The sequence below is a fragment of the Solenopsis invicta genome, chromosome 6 (genome assembly GCF_016802725.1).
Source record: "Solenopsis invicta isolate M01_SB chromosome 6, UNIL_Sinv_3.0, whole genome shotgun sequence".
Lineage (NCBI taxonomy): Eukaryota > Metazoa > Arthropoda > Insecta > Hymenoptera > Formicidae > Solenopsis > Solenopsis invicta.
In genome coordinates, this window is record NC_052669.1 from 17,630,435 (window position 1) to 17,655,443 (window position 25,009).

A 25,009-nucleotide genomic window follows, 5' to 3' on the forward strand; every position below is an offset into this window, starting at 1 on the left:
GCTGAGACGTCCTAATGACGTCCATTTGGCGTCCAAAGGCAGTACATTGTACGACCGAAAGACGTCTCCTAGACGTCTACAAGACACAATTGGTATGTCACTGGACGTCAAGACATGTCGGACCGCGACGTCCATTGGACGCCTAAAGGACGTCCTTGTGTTGCGTAGGTATTTTTACAAAATAAGCAGCAGCGCTTTGAATGCATTCAGATTCCATAATCGAATGCCCTTTAGCCATCGTTATGATTATTATTTATGCTGTAACTGATGTATAATACATGTACTATCTGTTTCCATGTGCTTAAAAATATATTTTAGTATGTTGTGAAATTAATTTACTCTTTTGTAACGTAATAGATTTCAAAGTGTTTTTACAATAAAATAATATGTTCTGTGCAAAAACACATAAATTGCAAGATGTTTATAAAACCAAATACTTGTAAATAAATTTATTTTTACCTTCCTGCCTTTCTTAAGTTTAAGATATCACTTTTTAGGTAAGAGCAAGTTTTTCTTTTGCAAATATGAGTTTTTACCACTCTTGTCGTGGTTATAACTAGTTTTCTGATTATCTGTATGTAAGATTTTATAGATAACCAAGTTTATAATCATAAGACAATGAGTCGAGTACCTTTCTTTTGTTGAATATGCTTTTTATTAAGATTTTGATTCACATAGGCTAAAACGTAAAACGTTACAAAAATGTGAAGTTTAAATAAAGCTGTTAATGCTATAATTTATAAGAAAGCTAATCAAATTCAGAAATTTTTAATGTGCATAAAGGTTTGTTTAATACTAGAATTACTAAAAAAAACTCAAAAAAGAATGGCAAAATAGCGCTAGTGCAAGCTATTAAAAATTTAAATATAATTCCAATGTAATAGTTATATCTGATGCAACATAAATACTATTTTACATTTTATATAACAACAATGTAGATAAAATATAAAATCTGTTATATAAGTTTTGTTATGTTGCTGTTATTTCAATATTACACGAAAATAACAAAAAAATGTAACAGTTGCATAAAATAGTTATATTGTACCCTAATAACATTTTAAATTGCATTTACACGATTGTGAGGTAACATCTGTTACCTCACGTGTTACTCCAATACAATGTTGCAGCTATATTCTGTGTTTGCTGGGTAAATTTAATAAACAATGGCTCAAAAAACGCATAAAATAACGTACTTTTGTTAGGTATAACAAGATTAAATGAATAAATTACGGACTTATTGCCTTATTTTCTGAATGCCAAAATTGCAACAAAAATCATGATTTTACTTTTTCTTATTTTTTCAATTAATTACGTTTTTAAATAATATAACCTATGATTATACTATATTAAAAAAAACTATCTTTAGCCTACAAATATCAACGTGATATGATTGGTGAATTTTTTACGGTAACGGTTATAATAAACTAACTCTTATAACGGCAGTTAAGTTACCGGCATACGGTTATTACCTGCATAAACCAGCCTTAACACCAGATAAACAACATAAAATCAATAGACTAATGAGAATCTTATGAATCAATATGGTGACTTTACTTTCCTTTTAGTAAACACAGTTGATACAATTAAGCATCATTCTATCCTTTTTTGGTATTCAATATTAAGTAACAAATATAGAACGACGCTTGTATCAATTATGTTCACTAAAAAGAAAGCAACCAGATAGATAATTAGAAGTGTAGAAAACAAAAGGGTTGGTGTAACAGATTTTAAAAAATAACGTATACGTGATCTCAAATTGTCAGCTAGAGCACATGAGACATTTAAAAAAACAGATACTGATTCCCAAAACCAATAATATATTTATCGAAAGAATTTTATCTTTATCTCCCGATCTTAAAACGAGTTTGCTTTGATAAGAAATTTAACATTTACAGTTAAAATTATATAAATCTGATTAATTAAACAATAAGTATATTACGTACGGGAAATAAATATTAATAACGAACATTGCTAATAAAGCATGGAATTCGCCAACTATCTAATATATAATATACATGTTTCTCAAAATCAATATTATCAGAGTTTATGTAGAGAGAAAAGACAAGGATTTGAAGGAAAACATAAAATTTCTCAAACAGTTTTTTCTGTCAAATAATTCTTGATTACAACGAAATTTCCTCAATCGTCAATAGGCGTTCGTCTCTCACAAATATTCTCGGCACCAGGATACTATGAGGAAAGATTTTTTTCCCCTTTGGCTCGACGCCACGACCGCTCCCACCCCCGTGTAGCGTATGCGCTTTTACATAGCAAGCATCCCCCGTACCAGGGCCGCATGCAAGCTCGAATTTTTGCTACGGTACAAATCCGCGAGTCACCTTTCTTTTGCATCGGCGAAACTGTATAGCGTCCTTCGACACGCTCGTCAATGACCTGTCACTCGTCAACAGAGTGGCGCCAGAAGCATTCGTGCCACCAGGAAGCTATAACTCAGCCACACGCTCTCTCTCTCTCTCTCTCTCTCTCTCTCTCTCTCTCTCTCTCTCTCTTTCTCTCTCATTCTCGCACGCACAGCTCCCACTTCCGGGTTAGATTTCAGCTCTCTGAGTAGGAGGGTGTTCCAGAAGCGCCAGGATAGCAGGACTTTTCGCGTGGTGCGACACGTGCACTTGTAAATTACCTGCAAATTACGTCTAAAACAGACGAGTTTTCCGTCAATTTATGAATAACTAAAAGTTTAAGACACTCTTAGATACTTTTTTTTTTAAATAAATTTACTTAGTTTCTGCTTTCTATCAAAACATTTTCGAGAACAGGATAAAAAATTAGATGTACAGATTATGAAATGCGCGCTGATTAAAAGTGAGTCAAAACGAAAGATAAGACGGATAGGTATTACTTCGTTACATTACCGTTTTCCAATCGACTCCAATCCACCTTCCGTGCGTCTTAATTTCAGGCGTCGATCACAGGCGATCATGAAACGGCATGCAGCCGAGCCCGAAAAAATATCCAAATATTCGAGCATATTTCCAATAACGCTACAACACGCAACACTGTATCGGTGATACGAGCATGGATATACCATACAACTAAACCGCAGCGCTCTACCGCGTACTGTTTACTCTATGTTGATAACGATTCACGCAATAGTACACTTTATTCTTGACAATAATCTATAATTTTGTGAGGTTGCTAATGCGTTGTAATATTTAAAAATACATATGTAATTAAAACTCCAGAGATACAGAAAACTTTGATTAATTATAATGTAGATAACGAAAGAAGAGACACAACGAAAAAAGATGTGTCACAAAAACGTTTTTACATAATTACATAATTACACACTGAGATAAAAAGTATTAACTTAAATTGATTAAATTTTTCAACTTGATTAAATTTCTTTAGCCCAATATTTTTGTATATTTAAATTAAATAGATACGTAATTAAATACTTGAAGTGAAGAAATTTATAAAATTTGAAAAGTTTAATCAAGTTAACAACTTTTTTTTCTTAGTATACGTAATAAAAAAAAACAAATAGTTCCTTTACGTTTAATACAACGCAATTTTACAAAAAATATGAATCGGAATGGCAAACGTTTTGAAGGAAAAATTATGGAAAATTCGGGTTGCTTGCAAATTCGAGCAATGAAAGTTTAGTTGCGGTGAGTATTAATTGTAACAGGATTTATCTCAATTTGTGCTTCAAAGCACGATCTTGTTTTTTCACTAGGGGATCATACGAGCAATGAAGTCGCTACACTCCTATAGAGTGACGTTTCTATCGCTCCGTTCCTCGTTGGCCTGGACGAGAGAGCAATGACCGCAGGTCGATACTTTGAATATCCTGGTAACTCTCTTCGCGAGCGCAGGTATGTGATGACTAAGCGATGAAATATTGTATATAAGTATATCTGCAATCAATAATCTTTTCCTCGTTTGCATCGCTAACGAAATGTCTTTGCATTGATTATAAGTACTCGACGAAACGCTGGAAATTATCGCGATCAAAAAATAACGTATGTAAATACGAAAAACGGCACACAACGGGATAAAAAATAAAAAAATAAACAGCACACTTCATCCAAGAGAGGTCCCAGAAACGTTTTTAGGACATACTGACGTCCCTTTGAACATTCCACAAACATCCTAGATCTGTGCTGTTAGGGAGCGAGAACTCAACAAGAAGAACAAACACGGAAATTTATGATTTCATTAGATAATTCCTTTACATATAATATTATTCCTCTAATTATTCTATACATGTAAAAGTATTAAAGTAGAATGATCGAAAAATCAATAATTTATGGAACATTTTGTATTTTATTTCAGCATATTTTGAGATGTAATATAAAATATCTGGTAAACTATTCTCAAATAACATCAGTTTGCTATTACTAGATAACTGCCTAATCAAAATTAGTTTTGAAACTTCTAAATTGTTCTCATGAAAATAAATCGATAAAAATTGTTCACGTACATAAAATAATTGTCTTGCTTTCTATAATAGCAATGCTCTCCAATCGGTGTCGGTATTTTCTTACCTCTTAAATTTCTGAGTGTAACAGCCTCTGGGCGTTTAAGTCCTCAAACCGTTTTAATTGAGCTTCTTCCTTGTTACGGCGGAAGAGTTATCAGAAACAATGTCCGGAACAAAGAGAGAACAATTGATGCTAACAAAGGCACGTCTTCGCTTTGCCCTCTTCCTCCCCTGCCTTCCTGCATGATCCAACTACTCCGACTTTTGCTTGCTATTGTTCTGTTGGCGATGTAACATGAATGCGGTGTCGTAGTAACAAGTAATAAAGTGACCAAAAAGATTTCTCAAGATTTTGAGACAATTAGTGGACGAAAACAATGCACAGCTAACAGGAAATTCCGAAAGTCGAAAACGCAAAATATGTACATGTATGTACACGTTGTACATATGTGTATATACATATATGCATAGGTGCTGAGGGGGAAGAGTGCGTTTAGCTTCTACGCTTATCGTCTGTACACACACACACTCACACTCGCACTCACACTCGCACTCACACTCGCACTCACACTCATATTTAAAAAGTTTAAACTTGTAAATCAAAAAAGTCAAACTTTATGTCTATATTCTTAATTGCAAATGCAATATATGAAGATACATTTCTACAATAAATATGCTAAATGTTTCCGGGATAGAGTGCAATATAATTACGCTTTTTCTTTCCGTTTTTATTTAGTTTTTACAATTTAAGTAAACCAAGTATAATTAACAAAATCTATTAGCATACACTTTGCAACATTTTATTTCTATCGTCATCATTATGAATTCTTTATTATTTCCACGATCACATTTTACAAAGTTAATTTAATTTATGTTTTGCCGGAGAATCGCGACAGTGCAATTAAACTCGGTTGCAAATTAATTAAGCAAGAGTTTCCTACCTAATTTCTCTCTCGCGCAAGATCATATGACGGAGCATCAAAGAAAAAAAATTGTTTTTTGAGATCTCCCCCCGTCAGAAAAAAAGCAGCACCTGCATTTCATTTTGCTCGAGTATCATCCTTGCATACAGCAAAACATTTTAATTAATTATTCCGTAATAATAACACAAGAAAGTAGTTGGCATTATTTTCGCGTTGGTTACTCAGAAATTTTCTTCTCTTCGTAGAAACATTACATTGCTCTCTTAATACTATCTTTGTCAATCTATTCCTTTAAAAAAGATCTCTCTACTTTTGCTATGTGATAGATTTGTTTTTACAGAATTTTTTTTACATTGTTGACATACAAATGCACTTACTTGTACGTATAAAATGCATACAAAAATTGTGTGTTTTCTTGTAATTATGGAGCAAATTTTTTAAAACGCAACTTGTTTTAACTAAAATGTTTAACTTAAATACATAAATACCTGAATTGAAGAAATTTAACAACTCCTCAGTCAACAACTTTTTTCTCAGAGTAAAAATTTATGTAAATCATAACTAACATTGATATGGCTTCTCGCTACTTGACGGATATTTATTATTTTTAGTATAAATACAATTTTGCCATTTTTCATATATATATATATATATATATATATATTAGTATTTAAGAGAGAAAACGAAAGCACGACGGGAGTTACGGAAGGTGTAGAATAACGATTCTAGGGATACCGGCCATAACGCGAACCAGTCGGCGCTAACTTTTCAATCTCGGTCGAATAATCCGGCAGAAAGCCCCGTGGTTACTCGCGGCGGTGACGATCTGGCCTCTTATTGGCTCATGGGCTTTCGCGCAAACCGTCTCCACCTCGTACCTCGTTCTTACTCACCGACTCACCACTACACCACTCTCATGAGTCGTGAGTCGTGAGTCGTGAGTCGGCGGCGGCGCGGCGCGCGCCGCACGACGCACTGCTATACCCACCCACTAATCCTCCAGTCCTCACTGCCTCCGTTCCGTCGTCGCTACCCTCCTCCCTCGTGCACTTAGCCCCGTGGTTAACTTCAATGAGCGGATAACAAGCCGCCCCTCGACTCTGCGCCCGTGTAATATTCGCTCGTATAAATGGACCCGTGGCTTTGTCAAATCAACTGTCGCTAGTAAACAAGCGAGCCACCCTCCCAACTTGGGCGCACTGATACACTGCCGCGCGCGCGTTACCGGCTCCATGGGATACCGTGCTCCTCACGCGCCACTGCCTCGGGCTGCTTTCAGCAGCAATACCTCTCTCCCTCATAGCCCTCATACTTTTAATTCATAATCCGTCGATCGTTATCCTTCGACGATATTAGGGATCTCCCTAACAATTTTATCACTCTATCTAGATCTCTAGATAGAGCGTGATAAATGTGTTTTTCAAATACGCCACAATCAAATATCGTCTGTCTTGTCATTAGGATTGTAATTGCAGCGTATTATCCTAATGTCGGTACATCGATAGTTTGATCAAATAAAAATATATAAGACATAAATGTGAGGACAAAGTTGAATCATCTCTTCGACGAGAAATATCCTCTTTAAATTATTAGCTATATATTTTAATTTCTATTTTATATGTAACTAAGAAATAAAACTTGATATAATAACTCGAGGCACCTGCTTAATGCCGACTATTTTATGAAAACTCGCTACAAGAGCGAGATACTTGATGTACTTCTCCGCAGGATTACCGTGACATAAACGAGCCAATCAAGCACCTTTGTGACGACAATCGTTCCTTTGATTACTCAGCATTTTGCGCAAAAGCATGAACGCGATTACGTGTGGTAATCGCCGCCGGTGTGCTGAGTAGCGTCCCGTTTCCCGACATCAAGAAAATGCATTATGGAAGAATAAGTGTGCGCTGGAGCCAACGTTCCGAAAATCATTTGATAGTCCTTCAGGCTATTTTAGCTATACGATACCAGCTAAAAGTTATTAAAATTTTCAAGTATTGGCTTTTTATAAGTTTTATTATTTTTTCTTTTTCTTATCCTAATCAACAACAAAAAAATTTAGTCGCAAAGTTTTGCTTATATTTTGCTAAAGTGTTTAAAGCCCTGAAACTAAGTATAAAGAAAAAAACGACAAATAATTTAACTTATAATAGCTTATGTAGCGTAAATGACTATATTTTACTTTAGTTTTAGGTCTAAGTAAATAACTTTTAAACGAGTAAGTGGATCCAAATTAAGATTTACACGAACATTTATTAGAGTTTTATTAGTATGCGTAAAAAGTCTTATTCAATTCATAATGCTACTTCCTCACTAAAGCAAATAAGTATTGTTACGTTTGATATCTTTAAGTTTGGATGGTTGTCATCTATTGATGAGTGACGATGTCGTTGTTTTCCTTGACTTTTAAAAAAAGTGTCACGTTAATTAAAAAGCCTACGTTTTTCTAAAGCTTGCCTACTTATTTCTCGTGTGTACGAGTGTAAACTGAGAGTGCGAGTGTGCTAGAACAGATTGACCCTACGGGACGTAACAGTATGATATGATTTTACATAAGATTTATAAATAAACAGAAAAATAATTTTTAAATAAATGAAAGAATTTTACTCAAATATGTTCCTACTGAATTTTCAACAGATATAATACTCAAACATAAGAGTAAAAGAATCTGAAAAATGTTTGTATTCTTCGTAACGCTTTGAGATACGATATAACACGTGCAATATGTAGTCCTAATCCTAGTTCTTATGAGATACAAATTTTGTATAATTTTATTGATGCGTAGTATTATTTTCTTTTGACGCAAATGCGAAGATTGTGTGTTAATTGTAACCAAATACCGGAATACGCAAACTTTCTTCGCAAAGAAAGTTGCTGCTGCTACTGCGATTGCGAAAATTGTGTATTTGCTATGGAAACGCGCTCACCGAACTCAAAAGTGGCCATGGGGTTAGAGTACGGTGCTACGAGGCACTGAAGAGTCCGCCGTGCAGTTGTGTAGGAGGCGAACAAACAGGAGCGCCTTTCAATCGTAATTGGAACCGCAGGGGCCTGACCATCGTCCGTGTTCAAGCACTCCTTTTCCCATAACCATCATTCTTCAAGAGAGTGTCTCCTTCTCTCTAGAAAAAAAATAGTCCGTATACAAAATAACGTCGAGTTATGGCACATATCAAACGTAAGATACTCGCGAGAAAATAGCGTGCTCTAAGAAAGCTAACGTGTCATTACTTTTGTATATTTACCCAGCAAACACAGAAAATAATAGATATATAACTTGTGTATGTCACGTTATATAACGAATTTTTATATTCTAGCAATATTACAGTTATGTAAAATTGAATTTTTGATATTACAACATCATAACTTATAACAATCATGTAACTGCCATTTATTAGGTTTATACACTACTCAAAAGAAAATAGGGAACACTTTCCAGACACCAAAAATTAGGCTATTTTCAAATGACTGTAACTCGGTGAAAAATCATCGTAGATAAAAAATAAAAAAAGCATTTTGAAGCTTGAAGATCCAACTTTAACGCTCTATCAGCAGATTTTCAAAATTCTTTTAACTTCCTTGTCTTATGCAGTAAAAAAGCACACCCTGTTTTGTTCCTTAAAATTTCGTATTTTTGACACTTTGCAGCTCGACCAACAAATTTTTTTCGAACAATTCAAGTAAAGCTTCATAAACTACAACATTTTGCCTACAAAATGCTTTTTTTAAAATTTCTCTACGATTTTTTTTGACCGAGTTACGCTACTTTGAAGCTAAACCTGCATTTTTTACAAATGATATCCGTACTCCGTGAAAAATCATCGTAGACAAAAAATCAAAAAACCATTTTAAAGCTCGAAGTTCCAGCTTTAACATGCTGTTAATGGTTTTCAAAAATTTTCTCAATTTCTTAGTACTATGCCCCAAAAAAGATACACTGTTTTTTCCTTAAAATAACGTATTTTTAACAGCCTGTAGCTCAATAAAAAAATTTTTCTCGACAAATCCAATGCAAGTGCCATAAAGTATGACATTTTCTCTACAAAATGCTTTTTTTAAAGTTTTCTCTACGATTTTTTTTGACCGAGTTACAAGACTTTGAAGATATACATTTTTTACAGTACATTTTTCCGAAAAATGACGTCTACCGCCGACATTAGCATTACCCAATGTGCACCACGTGGAGGTTGTCGGTCGGATTTTTGCACATCGTGTGTGTGTGGTGAGTGAGTGAGTGTGTGTGTGTGTGTGTGTGTGTGTGTGTGTGTGTGTGTGTGTGTGTGTGTGTGTGTGTATGTATGTATCACAGCAGAGATAAGGACCCCGCAGTTCGTCACTTCTGCAGTATTTAATGACTCCAAACCCTCTCTGCTGTGTGTGTATGCGCTCGCGCGCATGAGAGTTCAATAGTGTGTATTTCCTCCTCTCTGATCAATTACTGCTTGCAAGCGTTCTCGCATATTTATACATCTTGCAATACGATCTTGCGGAATGTTGTGCCAAATTTCCGTTAAAATTTCTCCCAATTCTTCTAAATTTCGCGGCTGTTCCTCGCGACGCCTTAATCGTCGTTCCATTTCATCCCAAATGTGCTCGATTGGATTTAAGTCCGGGCTATTGGCGGGATGATTTAACAGTCTAATTGCGTGTCGTTGAAAAAAACGTCGCGTTATATTCGCCGTATGAGGTCGAGCGTTGTCCTGCATAAAAATAAAGTTCCGACAGGTTCGATTTAATAGCAAAACGTGTGGTCGTAGAATATCGTTGATATAACGAACACCCGTCATTGCCGGAGGTGGCAGGATCACTAGATCACTTCGTCTTGTAAGTGATATACACCCCCACACCATCACGGAACCGCCGTTGTAGGATCGTATTGGCATAACGCAACGTCGATCATAGCGTTCATTTCGTCGATGCCAAGTACGTATACGAGCATCATGCGAGAACGCTTGCAAGCAGTAATTGATCAGAGAGGAGGAAATACACACTATTGAACTCTCATGCGCGCGAGCGCATACACACACAGCAGAGAGGGTTTGGAGTCATTAAATACTGCAGAAGTGACGAACTGCGGGGTCCTTATCTCTGCTGTGATACATACACACACACACGCACGCACGCACGCACGCACGCACGCACGCACGCACACACGCACACACACACACACACACACACACGATGTGCAAAAATCCGACCGACAACCTCCACGTGGTGCACATTGGGTAATGCTAATGTCGGCGGTAGACGTCATTTTTCGGAAAAATGTACTGTAAAAAATGTATATCTTCAAAGTCTTGTAACTCGGTCAAAAAAATCGTAGAGAAAACTTTAAAAAAAGCATTTTGTAGAGAAAATGTCATACTTTATGGCACTTGCATTGGATTTGTCGAGAAAAATTTTTTTATTGAGCTACAGGCTGTTAAAAATACGTTATTTTAAGGAAAAAACAGTGTATCTTTTTTGGGGCATAGTACTAAGAAATTGAGAAAATTTTTGAAAACCATTAACAGCATGTTAAAGCTGGAACTTCGAGCTTTAAAATTGTTTTTTGATTTTTTGTCTACGATGATTTTTCACGGAGTACGGATATCATTTGTAAAAAATGCAGGTTTAGCTTCAAAGTAGCGTAACTCGGTCAAAAAAAATCATAGAGAAATTTTAAAAAAAGCATTTTGTAGGCAAAATGTTGTAGTTTATGAAGCTTTACTTGAATTGTTCGAAAAAAATTTGTTGGTCGAGCTGCAAAGTGTCAAAAATACGAAATTTTAAGGAACAAAACAGGGTGTGCTTTTTTACTGCATAAGACAAGGAAGTTAAAAGAATTTTGAAAATCTGCTGATAGAGCGTTAAAGTTGGATCTTCAAGCTTCAAAATGCTTTTTTTATTTTTTATCTACGATGATTTTTCACCGAGTTACAGTCATTTGAAAATAGCCTAATTTTTGGTGTCTGGAAAGTGTTCCCTATTTTCTTTTGAGTAGTGTATAACAAACATTTTATTTTAATAATATAACTGTTATAAAACTGAATTATTAATATGACTCCTGTATAACAAATATGATACAACTGTTATGTAACTGTTATTTTTCTTATGAGTGGGAAATTACAACTAACATGGACATTACATGTAACGCGCATGTTATATTGCGTGTTACTTCCAATTTTATTCTATTAACATTGCTGTTATGCAACTGTGTTTACAGGATAATCACTCGACATAATAAATTTATCATCTTTATTAATATGTATTTTTTTATTAATATCAAACACTTTTCTCTCATGGCATTTCATCAGATTTTTGCATTTGATCACAGTGCACTTGATCAAATTTAATTTAACGAGTTTTAGTCTGCACACAGAATAGGAAAAATCATATTGTACTTTCATTAATATAATATTAAATAAGTGTTTGATATAAATGTACAATATACTGTGATCAAAGCAAGTTGAAGAGAGCGTGAATTAATCGTTTTTTTTATGGCTCTCTCTCTTTCTCTTTCTCTCTTTCTCTTTCCGCGCGGTGTTTAAAAAACAAATGTTTTTACAATCTAAGAGGTTTGTATTATTTCACCATGAAAGCGAAAATAGTCTGGACTCTGCGCCACTTGATACGGAAATTTCACCTCGGCAGTTATATTCACATGCACGGTCGCACATGAATGGATTTCGCTTGCGCTTGCCATGATTGTTAGCGATTTCGAAATCCTCCGCGCACCACGACTGATTCGACGATCGTCATATATTCCTTCTCTCGTTGCCGCTTCTGTATATTTAAATGTCAGCCGACAGCTCGGCGTCCTGAAACAGAACAAAAGCCGGCCCGCGCTTCTCTTGTCCGATCGATCGATCTTCCTTCGATCAGCTTCTCAAACTCGGCCGAAAAACGGACACAACAATACAAATTAACATACAAATTTAAATAGACCGACCGCCGCCGCGCATTTAATAACACAAAGTTTTTACTATATGCGAGCATACATTATTTCGGTATAATTATTTATCCAATGATAAATAACGCTGTTGAGTGAAATATTAAAATTTACTTACCTTGTGTGCCGATCGCAGAAGTAATTCTTCGCCAACGAAATCTCATTTGTGCAACATAAATGTGTAGAGAGACGGAATAAGCCGAAGGGCGGATACCCCCCGAGATCTCGAATCCCACGGGGAAGCAAACGTCGCAAATTGCTGATAACGATCAGTCAGCGGGAGAGATGATTCGTAGCTAATTCTGTACAAACTGCCCTGCGCGCTTATTATCATTACTTTTGCCTTCATCCAGGATGAGATAAATGCGATAAACTGTTTCCGCGCGGTATTTCTCTCGTACTCATATGCATGGTCATATAAAGTACTTCCATAAAGAAGTACCTCTAATCATCGTAATTATTACATTTGTAAATCACGCAATTGTTTAGAAATCGCGTGTTTCGAGGGCTCTATATCTTAATTTTATTTAATAAGATTTGTGTGATACATTTTATATGTATATATATATATATATATATATAATGTATACGCATACGTATGCACGCAAAATACACTTATGTACACGTGGCACAGTGATATAATTCCATTGCACAGTTCTTTATAAAGTTTAATGCAAATTCAGCATTATTTGATAAACGAATGGATACAAAGTTTTCGTTTTTTGAATACTTATTTTCGATAATTATCTTTTGTATCCGTGATCATAATTTGACCATTAACGCTGGCTTAAGGAACAATGATTGACACCGCGTCTCGTCGTCGTAAAATTCAGCAGACCCTTTGTTTCTCGCGGCTTCAACGATCATCTCGGCATACATTTATTCCTCCTTGACGCCCTTTTTCTGCACTTGTGAAAAAGCAGCATCTGGCCGCTTTGCTACTCCTTGAATTAATTTCCCGCATACGTTAAGTCTAATGAATTCCGAAACGCGCGCGTCAATTTCGGCTCACCCGAAGCCAAAGAGTCTCTTCACCTTCCTAGTAGCGTGCGATACCGTCATTGCTGTCGCCATTGAAATATCGTTGACGTCGCCCGGTTTTTTTCTTTTTTTTTCTACATCAGTGATGCACGTTACGTTAGCATGCCATTTTATGCGGTGCCACGCGCACGGCGCGGCGTTAATACACTCGCTAAAAATTCGAGGGTAGGGTATCCACTCGTTATCCACTCTGTCGTCCGTCGCTAATTCATCTGCCGCACACTTGCGTCAAGATAAGCTCGTGCAAGCGATCAGAATCAATTAATTAGTATTTGGTTATTGCTATGTATTAACCTCGGTATTAACGCTTCTGCAAAATTTCAACCAAATACATTATGGTAAAATTTGTGAAATAATCACGGATTTGTATATTTTTGTGTACATCCCATAAAGGGTTTTCAGTATACTGGCGTAGCATTGAATAGCACTACCGATTCCCAGCACTGGTTTCTAACAACGTAGACTAATATTTTGCTAAACAATTCTAACATAGGATTGTTATAATTCAGTAAACATTTTGCAGCATCAATATTTTCAAGACATCTAAAAGACATCTCCAAAATAAGATGTCTTGAAGACATTATTAAAAGCTGTATATATCTTTCTAATAGACATCTCGAAAAAGATATCTTGAAAAAGACATTTTTAAGACGTCTAAAAGATGTCAAACATGCTTAAGATATCGTAAAAGAGTCTTAAAATATTTTCAAGATGTCTTTTAGATATCTCAAGATATCGAAAAGATGTCTAAAACTGTTGCGTTTAAAAGATGTCTTTACGATAATTATTAACATATCTTGCAAGACACGCAAGACATCTTTTAAATGTCTTTAAGATGTCTTTTTGTCTATATGAGAATGAAATAACTAGAGTTAAAAAATGACAAATAATATGATCTAGTGATAATGTATAATATCCATATCAATAAACTTTTATTAACCTATTAAAATCCATGATCAAACCAACAAAGATTATAGCCAAGCAAAAAATAATAATTGGAAATAGGACCGAAGCATGAAAAAGCATTACTGACATAAAAAGCACTTTTTAAAAATCAATTTTGCAACTAATTGTTATAAAATAATTACAGCTCTTTTGTAAAACTAACAAATAAGTAAGAGCCAGTAAGAATACATAATATTAAAGTTAGTAACAATGAAATTGAAGTAATGTTATTTTTAAGATATTTTTTAAATCGACAAAAAGTGTAATAACTTTAATTGTAAATCATTATTTAAATAATTGAACACACACATATTTGTGCACATATAACGATGTATACTAAATTGACATATATACATATAAATATATACTTGTATAATTATTTATCAAATAATAACTTACAGTTAAAATTAATGTTACAATATCAAAAATGAGTGTTACTTGAATTTGATTATTAAATTGACATGGATATTATATACATTTCCTAGATCATTATTGTTATTCTTAAATGATAGTGCGATTATAATATCTCTGCACTATATCTCTGCACTATAATTCTATGCTGCACCAGGATTGAATCTGTGTTACTAGCCGACGTTAAACAGGCCGAGAGTATACTGCAGTTATACCGCAACTCTGATAATCAGTATGGGCCCAGTACTGGGACAGTCGTAAGCCAAGAGTTGACTTGAAGTTATCATCTGACGCTGGCTCATCATTAATGACACTTGTCAGTACTGGGCCGGTTGTGAAACCTTTACATTGAAGAAATGTTACGCTCTTTTTTGCGATATCCATATATGTACAATACAGCCATTGACAAAATTATTAGGCACCCTTGCTTTTTCTAAATTTTTTATAACTAAATTGCGTAAGCTAAAAAATAAATTATAAAAAAACAATGGTAGACCAAGCAAACATTAGTTTATGTGGTTATTTAAAAAATGAATGATAACATTTATAAAGATAGTGTTATGTATTTCTTTATAAATTAAAAAAATTGTTAAATAAATAGGGTGCCTAATAATTTTGTCAATGGCTGTATACATATACCTAATACACCCTATTTAGTTGAGATAGATGTATATACGAGTATCTACTATTAAAGCAACTCTATATTTATTTTTTATATATAGTTTTGATATTAATACAAAAATAATGTTTTATGATGCATATTATCATGATTTCGCAGATATATGTATGTATCAAGAAACATATTGTAGACTTATAGGACATACATATAGGACATTGTGACATTTGCGTGTTACACACTGAGAAAAAAAATTGTTGAAAAATTAAAATATTTATTCCGATGATTTATACGTTCAACTAAATATTGAGTTGGTTTGCTTAGTACATTCTTGATTACAAAATGGTTGACACGAATACACTATACTGTTTTTTACGCAACTGCCATGAATAATTGTTGAATCAACTCAATGCGTATAATTGTTTAATTTTTAAATGTGTGCTGCGTTAAGTTTGTCAATAAGTAATATGAAATGTAGATTTCTATAGTTTGCATTAATAAATTAATCGAATGAATTGATTGGACTTAATTTTTAGAATTTATTGTATGAATATTCATTCGGAGGCGCGTAATTCTTTTTCTTTGTACAGAGTTTTTCGTAATGAAGCCAACAAGTGCGAGCAACGATGAAATGAAACGACTGAGTGACAACAGCAGAAACTCTAGCAAGTATCCGCTTTTCAAGCAGTAAAATCATAGAAAGCAGCTATACATATTATATCATACGCTCGCGGAAAGTTTCACATTCAATTTGTTCCTCCCGTTTCGCAGTAATCGCTCACCAATGACTTTCCCTTCCCACATTTTTCCTCTCCAGCTTTCATCTCGGTTTCCGCGTGGGCGATAGCGGGTTTCCACCTTCCACCGCGCCGCAGAGCAAGCTCTCCTCGCCTCCCCTACCTTCTTGCATCTTTACCGGGATCCACTTAAATCAAAGCGTGCACCAGTATACCAGATCGCGAGTATAGGGAGGAGGTCGGCTGTAGATTTTGCCGACCAATCGCGACGCCAGAATTTCACTTCCTCACCCCCCTATCCCAGTCCCTGCGAACCAATCGGGGAAGCACGCCGCTGGAGTGAGCATGGCGCTTCCACCCCCAAAATGGCTGCGAAATCGCGCGCGCATTAGACAGCCCGTTCAAAATAAACGGGCGGATTAATTCGAGGAAGTCACGGAAGCGACATGGAGGATAAGCGAGCGCAGGGACTGCGCCCCCACCCCCTTGTATATCATCCCTTTTCAACCGCGTATTAACTTCCAGATCCAGTTGATACACGCGTGTCTCCAGGTCTCCACCCCCCCGTGATAGTCGGTGCACCGCACTCCGCAGTGTGGTGTACCGGGGGTTTGGACAACTGCAAGTTTCCGCAGGTCGGCTCGGCCGCAGTGGCCGTCGCGTCGGTACGACGCAGAAAGACGTAGAACGACGCCGAATATCCGTATAGTAGTCAATAGTGTAATGAAAGTCGCGAATTTTCCTACGGTGTGTGTTCGCACGATTCGTGCTAAATTGTCGCGCTGTTAATTATTGTCATTTTGTCGAGGAGAATACAACTTTTCAATTGGCAATCGACGATCGTGAGCATCGCGAGTACACCACTAGCTTCGTTGACGACAATGATGCAAGAGCACAAATCCTTTCTGATTAGAGATCTTTTGGGGGATGTATTGGCTGATCGAGTTCAAGGTATCTATACTAATCAAAACGCATAGACACGCGGTAGACATGCATGCCATATCACCATGGAGAAAATATATTTCTTCACATCTTCAAGTTTACCCTTAAAATCATAATAGTCAACCGCGTCGCGCGGACAACATGCAGGACTTGGAAGAATTTTACTAAAATTACACTACATTTCACTAAATTGTACTAAACTTTATTAAAAAGTTATAATAAACTTTTTCCTAGTTTATATTATATTCCATCACTATTATAATGCGATTTTAAATGTAAACTTAAAGGTAAACTTTAAGTGAAAAATGATGTAGAAATTGTGGTAGATAATTAACGCACGCTATATCTTATGAAATATATATATATATATATATATATAAAGACTATATATATAGATATATATATATATATATATATATATATATATATATATATAAAGACTTTCATTCTATATAATGTCGGGATGGTTCTTTAATCATTTTCTAATTACACTTGTAGTGATTAATTCTTTCTCTACGCGCGACTCGAAAAATTATCGCGATGATTGTAAACAATTCAATATTCGCGTATAAAACAATTACATTAAAACATAATTTTTATACATTTTTATACATACTTTCTAAACGTATAATATATATATAGGGAAAACCGAGGTTATTCGTAAGACCTTTTTTCTTTTGCGTCTCCTGAGTCCTATATTTATAAAAAAAAAAAACATGAGACGGTTTGTAAGGTTGAACCTTTCCCTTCACAATGCCGGTATAGATAGAACATGGAAATGTACTTGTTTGGAAGTACATATAAAAATGTTGACCAATGCCAAATATTTTGAATAGCCCCAAGCCCGGGGTAATTCAAAAATAGTCCGGGAATATTCTGAAATTTGTGTTTTAAAATTAAAAAATGTAAAAAAGCTGTTGTGAAGACTTTCTTTTATTAAGAAAAGGATATTATGTCATAAAGAAATGTTATATACAACAACAAAAAATTACAAACACATAGTAAAGAAATTTATTGCTTTAACGTTTTTGAAACAAGTTAGAGACTATTCGTATTTTGTGTAATTACATCCGTTAAGTATTAAATTGTGTATGTTGATACATAGAACACAAATATGAAAGAAAAACATCGTCCGAACGATGATTCGACGTTTGGTTTTTTGAATAGTCCCGACGTCAACTGTGCGCATTATTACACTGAAAGAAATCGTTTGGTAGATAGTGATTAATTGAATTTTATAGTTAATTGTAACAAAAACTTAGTTACATTTAACAAAACTTTTTGTAATTTGTTGTATGAAAATAATTATTTGATTAAGGCGACAAATTGGTCAGTCAAAACAACTATTACATTTAGTAATTATAACTATAAAACTCATTTGATTTCAACCAAACGTTAGTCGATTTTAGCAAACATTTCTCTCAGTGTGCGTATGATCTAGAAAAATAGACATCACACAACAAAAAGTAAACACGAAATGTTTCAAATACATTGAACTGGACACCACATATTCAAAGTTTTCAAAAAGAATCTTTTATTTATCTTACTTAAATTTCGAAGAAATACTGGCTATCAGAAATTACTTTGACTGTCGCAAAACACATTTTTCATTACTACAACTTCAATGTGACGCTGTTGCCAATAAAACTTCGTTAGCAACATTGTTATATTAGGACATGTTTACAGTATTTATAGTAAATTTTTAATATGTACCCATAAAAAGATATTTTCGTTTTTCGAATTACATCTGTCAAATTGCCCCGGTCTTCCCTATTTATAAGAATATTATATATTTTTTGTCATCTTTCGTAAAAGAATCTTCAAAACACTTACGCAAAACAAATTATTATATGTACCTATATAAAACAGATTAAAAATTCAAATATTTAAATATAAAAAGAAAATTAAAACTTCTGTAACATAAATCAATTGAATTACATATTTTCTATTTAATCTTAAATAGACAAAGTAACTTTCACCAAACATAGAATACAGTGGAGTCTCCTACATCCAAAATAATGAGACAAAATTTATTGCTTTAACGTTTTTGTTTTGGATAAGGGAATTTTCGAATAATAGAAGAAACACATTTTTATATTAAATTTTATTTATTCAAACAGAAACTTAAATTTTTTACAGAAAGGATTTCATATTATTAAAAAAAATTGTAATTCTTTACATAAAGACAAAAAATTAATATTACAATATGTTTTAACATTCAGATAGTAGAACGTTCGAATTTAAATATTTGGATAATGATACTTCGGATATTTAAATTTTGAATAATAAAACTTTGGATATAGGAGGCTCTACTGTATGTAAAATTATATAATTATCTAATATTTTGATATGTACATTTTATATGCATTTTATATGCAATTCACAATTTTTATTAGAATTTATTAAAATGTGTACGGAAATATAAAAATATTACGCGGATTTTATTTTAATTAATTTTTTAACCCTTTTATTGGGAAATTAAATTAGCATAATCTAAAAAACAAACATGTCTCTTACAATTTTTTTTTAGAAAACTATAATGAATTAGAAGAAAACGGGATTTTTCTTAATTTTATAATGCAATACTTTTGTAAAAATTAGGGCTATATTATTATTTAAAAAAAAAACTATTAAGTGTTAAACTAAAATCTTTAAAAAAAAAATAAGCACGCATTGACATTTTTTCATTTAAACGCAAAAAATCTGCAATTATATTCTTAAACTAGAAGTTTCAAAACATTACATAATGATAGTAAAAGTTTTGTTTATAAAAAAATTGCCGCAGTTAAAAAATAATTTTGATTTTACAGAACAATTTTTTGCATTTTTTGTTAAATATAAAAAAGTTATATTTGTAGAAAAAAATTTATGTAAAATCATTATGTAAATAAGGTTTACATATCTTTTTAAGCTTGTAGTAATTAATTTATTGAATGTTATTTCTTGCATATGACGTCATATAAACAATATCGCGCCACGTGAGAACTAATTAAGCTTTGAAAGTATGTATATATTAGAAAAAGATTTTAATCAATCTTTTTAATTTTTAACTTTCTCTACTCTAGTCTAATCTCTTAATTTCGCGAGATACTTAATTTAATTCTTTTTTTCACGCAAACTGCATTTACCGAACACCGTCGGAATTGTCGTTAAAAGAGTGCAGGATCCCGTCGTGCGCTTCTATTATTTAAATCGCCGACGCGACGCAGAGCAGCTTAGGGATGACTAACCTCCCTCGGAGGTGGTACCCCATTAAGAACAATTCTACAGATGGTTCGAGGTGCCGAAAGATTCGTTAGAGCTCGTTAGTCTCGGGATTTTCATGTTATTACCCCCCTCGGCGCGCTATTGCGAGTCTATTGGCTAATCCGACATGAGTGCGGCAGGCCTTGGTAATTGAGATGGTTTGCTCTAACTGAGATCGATCACGATCGATTGAGGTTCGTGGATTATTTTTCGAATAATAGACTTTGCTCGACCGACCAAGTCTGCTGATTGGATTAGCTAGAAAATAGTCATTAACACATATAATAGAGCAGGAGAAACGCGTTGTGTTTCCACATATTATATTCGGATATTTTTCTTTATATAATTATAATCCTATATATTAATTGCGTGGTTCTTTTTTATCATAAATAATTGGGCAAAGTGTATTTTACATCTTTATTATATTACATTTTAATCATCTTATTTTCTTTAATAATTTACAATTAAATATAAAGCTTGATAATATTCTACATATTATTTACATACGACTAAATATAAAAGCTTTTTTCCAATTGTATGAAACAACTTATGTTAAATATAATAATAATATGTATGGCAAGCTCAATAATTATTGAGAATTATTGAGAAGATTGGAAAAATTCACAATGGGAGAGGGACGTAAAGATGGGGGAAGGGGTTTCCTCTAATAATATTTTTGGATTATAATGACAAAAACATGTGCAGAAGACTCGGGGGACGATTCGGCGGTCCATTCGGATTCCGAAGACACCATCGATCCTGGCAGCAGTCCTTGCACGCGCCTAGGAAGTCCTCCACCGGCGCTCTCGCCGTCGCCCGGTCCGGCGAGCACGTCTGGAAAATCTTGCGCGGTGATTGCCAATAGTGCACCACCAACCGGTAGAAAACCGCGAAGACGACGAACCGCTTTTACTCACGCTCAGTTGGCTTACCTCGAGAGGAAGTTTCGTTGCCAGAAATATCTCAGCGTGGCGGACCGTAGCGACGTCGCGGATGCTTTATCGCTCTCGGAGACCCAAGTGAAGACTTGGTATCAGAATAGGAGGTAGAGGAAAATTCCCAGAGAGACGTACGTAAGACAACACAAAATTTTAAATCGGGTCATAATTGACATTTTTCCTTTTACAAAAGGTCTTTTAGACCTATTACCTATCTTACGATCAGATTCTAGACTTTGTGTTGTCTGGAGGTGAGTGGTGTTTAAAAGCTTTAAAAGCAGATTCGAGAGGAGATGAGATTGGGAGGAAGAAGAGAGGGTTAGGGGCACTGCACCACGATTGTATTGCAGGACAAAATGGAAGCGACAGAATCAGCTGCGATTGGAACAGCTGCGTCATCAAGCCACCGTCGAAAAGGATCTTTTGGTGCGCAGTGTGGGTCTTCATCACGGTAACATAGATGCTTACTGTTCACCCTACAACTCACAAACGCAAACCAGCCATCCGCCACCGCCGCCGCCGCCGCCACCGGCACCATCCACCGCCTCCACGGCGGCGTTTCTCTCCACGGCGGCCGCACTCTTCCGAAATGTCACCTATGTTCACGGCTGCCCCCTCTAACACCCTCACGCGTAATCGAGATGGCGTAATCTCGAGTCGTCACATTTCCAGATCAGAGCGAGCGATTTAGCTCGGATGAAACATTTCGACCAACTATTTGTGCCGTGAGTGCTGAACTAATAGTGTTGATAAAAATCTTACATTTATCTTTTATTATTTCAAAAGTTTCAAATTTTTAGTGAATTGTTTGAAAGATTTATATTAACAAGTCGTTTTATGTAGTACACTACTGTTCTTTTCTCTCTTCGCGTTATACATATCTTTCTTACAATGTTACGTTTAACATTTGGATATTGATTTAGTTTGAAGATTTAGTTTTTTCTTTTTTTTTTCAATGAAAAGGAAAGATAAAAAAATATATAAATTATTAAAATTAGAAATATTAAAATTATAATTTATAAATCCTATGTTAATTATACGTTAATTATACAGTTAAATATCAGCGCGTTGAGTGTTATAATTTTTTTTGTTATTTGCTCGAAATGTACTATATAATAGTTTTCTTTCACGTGTTTCTTTTTGCATGTCAGACATTAAACGAAAATCAAACAAAAATGTAAATATGTAATTACGAAATTTCAGTAGTCGTAGCAGCTTATCTTTCACATACCATATTTAATGACTATTTTATGGAGATTTACATCTCATCTCTGAAGAATAGCACAATTTCCACAGTCGATACTACATGTATAATAATGCAGCATCGCGTTATCCCATACACCACAGAATATTCCAGCAATGTCGCAGCAATACTTTTAACGTTTCTCTGCAATATTACCGAAACGTTCAGTGTTGTATGGCTATTATACGTCACCATAGATGATGTAATACATATATTAATATTGCATTTGAAAAGTAAATGAGAAAAGCAGCTGTTTCACCATGGAAGGAAGAACATGCGTTGTAACTTTACAATATTTAAATTGGACCTAAGCGTACATATTTTTATTGACGCTATTTAAAAATTTACGCAATTTAATAACAAATTTAATTCGTAGATATTTTAGCATCTTAGCAGTGTAATCTCGACGTGTGCGAGTGAACATAACGTTATTATCTAATGTGCAATGTTTCAGCATGTATGTAAGACAAGCGCAATTATCTCCAGTAATTTGGTTATTGTTATTCGTCATCGATAATCTATCGATTACTTTTTTTCGAGACAGAAAACTATTGTAGATGAATAAATTATTATTAAAACTCATGCCTACCGATATTTCATTTATAGGGTTAGTTTTTATTTATACATACCGTAACACACTTTATTTTTCGCTGTAGTTACGAAGATTCTCCAGCTTGAAAAAATAAAGAAGAATCCACACGCATGACCTTTTATTCAAATATTTATATATTTTAACAAAAAATATATTTCGGCATTGCCGTCTTTAAAGTAGTAAAAATAAAACTTAAATAATGGAAATAACAATTGTTTATTTTTTAAATATTTTTTTTTGTAATATTGAGATAAATACTGATGTAGGTAAAATTGAAAAAGAATTGTTTATAATAATTTAAATGTAAAAACAAACAATGTTGATCATTTTCACTAATATAATGTCATATTTAAAATTAACAATTATAAAAGAATTAAATAATAATAGCATAAAGAAAAAAATGATGCTGTGTAATTAATAAATATTTCATACTTTTACACGAAAATAATATACGGTAAAACTTTACTGTTTTTAAAAAAATGTTCTTTATATATAAACTTCATTCTTTCTACGAATATAGTAGTTAAAAATTTGAAAAAATTCAAGAATATAATGATAAACTTATTCTCAAAGTTTTAATCAATTTCTTATATTATGTGAAAAGACTAGTGAAGCTCCTTAAAGAAAGAAGTTTGAATGATAAAGTAAAAACGAAATTTACGAATTTATTTCAAGAAAAGAGATGGTCACAGTTCTTTGTTTAGGTGTTATTTATTACTATATCTGATATATAGAAAATTAATTCGTAATATAAAATTTGTTAAAAATATAGGAATTTTTTCTATCACTGAAGAAAGACCCGAAAATTCGAATTTTAATATTACGATGACTTATAAAAGGTAATCTGCTATTTTCTGATTTAGTTTTTCTCAGGACATTTTAATCTACAAATTTTTTAAGCTTAAAATAAACCATTAGAAAAATATTAGAAAATTGTAACAGCATAAACATGAAATTTTAACGCTCAGTGTTACACTTTGCTATTATTTTACGTTTTATCTTCGTTTCGTTAGTGAGGGAAAGGGATAAGTTTTTATAAATACACACGTGGCGATAGGCACGTGAGCAAGTAGGAATAATTGGTTGAAACCGATACATGTTAAGTGGTTCGACGTGACGCGACGGTGCTCGTGCTGATTGGAATTGGTGCGTACATGGTGGATCTAATTGCACGGAAGTAATAAGAGAACGTGCAATAACTGATATGATTATCACATCAATCGGTTTGTTTTCTGGTTCTTGTCATATTTTGATTAAATAATTGTCATTATGCAACTGTCGCACAATGCAAAATTAAATTAAAAAGGGACAATTCCGATAGTGAGCTTTGTATTAAAAATAAAAGTGTAGTGTTTATGACTTTAAATTTTAAAAAATTTTAAATTTTGAGAAATGTCCAATTCTCAATTTTGATTTACATAATTTAATTTTAAATAATGTTGTGATTATATCAAGGCCTTCAAACTAGACTAAGTTATAAAATTAATACCCAACTCAAAATTACATTAAAAGTATATTATTCATCTATAAAACTGAAATTCAGCTTTTACGAAAACGCAGTGAACTCTAATGACCAGTGATTATTCTACAGTATCTAAATAGTTGTAACAAAATAATTTTAACGATTGCCCCTAGAATTCAACGCAACTATACAAGATGTCATGGTCTCTTACTACCTCACATCTCTTACTATCTCATGACCCCCCCCCCCCTCTCTCTCTCTCTCCTCTAATATAAATTTATTACATGACGTATGTGAACAATTACGCTTTTAAAACAAACTTAAAAAAAAAAAATGAAAATTGTGCACAATTTTGGCCGCGTGTGTTAATATCTTTATCGCATCTCTATAGTTCGATATACGATCATCTTTATCAAGAATCGAGTGGGATCTCCAACCGGGTTACGTGAGACAAGTTCAGCCACGTGCGTATTGTATTGTGACGAACAGTCGCACGTACACGTGTGCATACGTGCGTAAGTTATGTTAGCACTTGGGC

At 34.0% G+C, this 25,009-nt stretch overlaps 1 protein-coding gene across 1 annotated transcript; it reads left to right on the top strand.

The window, feature by feature from the left end:
• Positions 1 to 16,309: 16,309 nt before the first annotated feature.
• On the top strand, positions 16,310 to 22,999 carry LOC105199180 (barH-like 1 homeobox protein). The gene is made up of 3 exons (XM_011166150.3): positions 16,310 to 16,999; positions 20,942 to 21,281; positions 21,525 to 22,999. The coding sequence occupies exons 1-3, from the start codon at positions 16,930 to 16,932 to the stop codon at positions 21,793 to 21,795; spliced, it is 681 nt and encodes a 226-aa protein (XP_011164452.1). The 5' UTR covers positions 16,310 to 16,929; the 3' UTR covers positions 21,796 to 22,999.
• The last annotated feature ends 2,010 nt before the right edge of the window (positions 23,000 to 25,009 follow it).

Bases quoted from the DNA above. Each gene is read 5' to 3' on its own strand.
- LOC105199180 (XM_011166150.3), top strand. From the start codon at position 16,930: ATGATGCAAGAGCACAAATCCTTTCTGATTAGAGATCTTTTGGGGGAT. The intron at 17,000-20,941 runs GTATCTATACTA...AAACATGTGCAG, and splicing joins ATTGGCTGATCGAGTTCAAG to AAGACTCGGGGGACGATTCG. The intron at 21,282-21,524 runs GTAGAGGAAAAT...ATTGTATTGCAG, and splicing joins ACTTGGTATCAGAATAGGAG to GACAAAATGGAAGCGACAGA.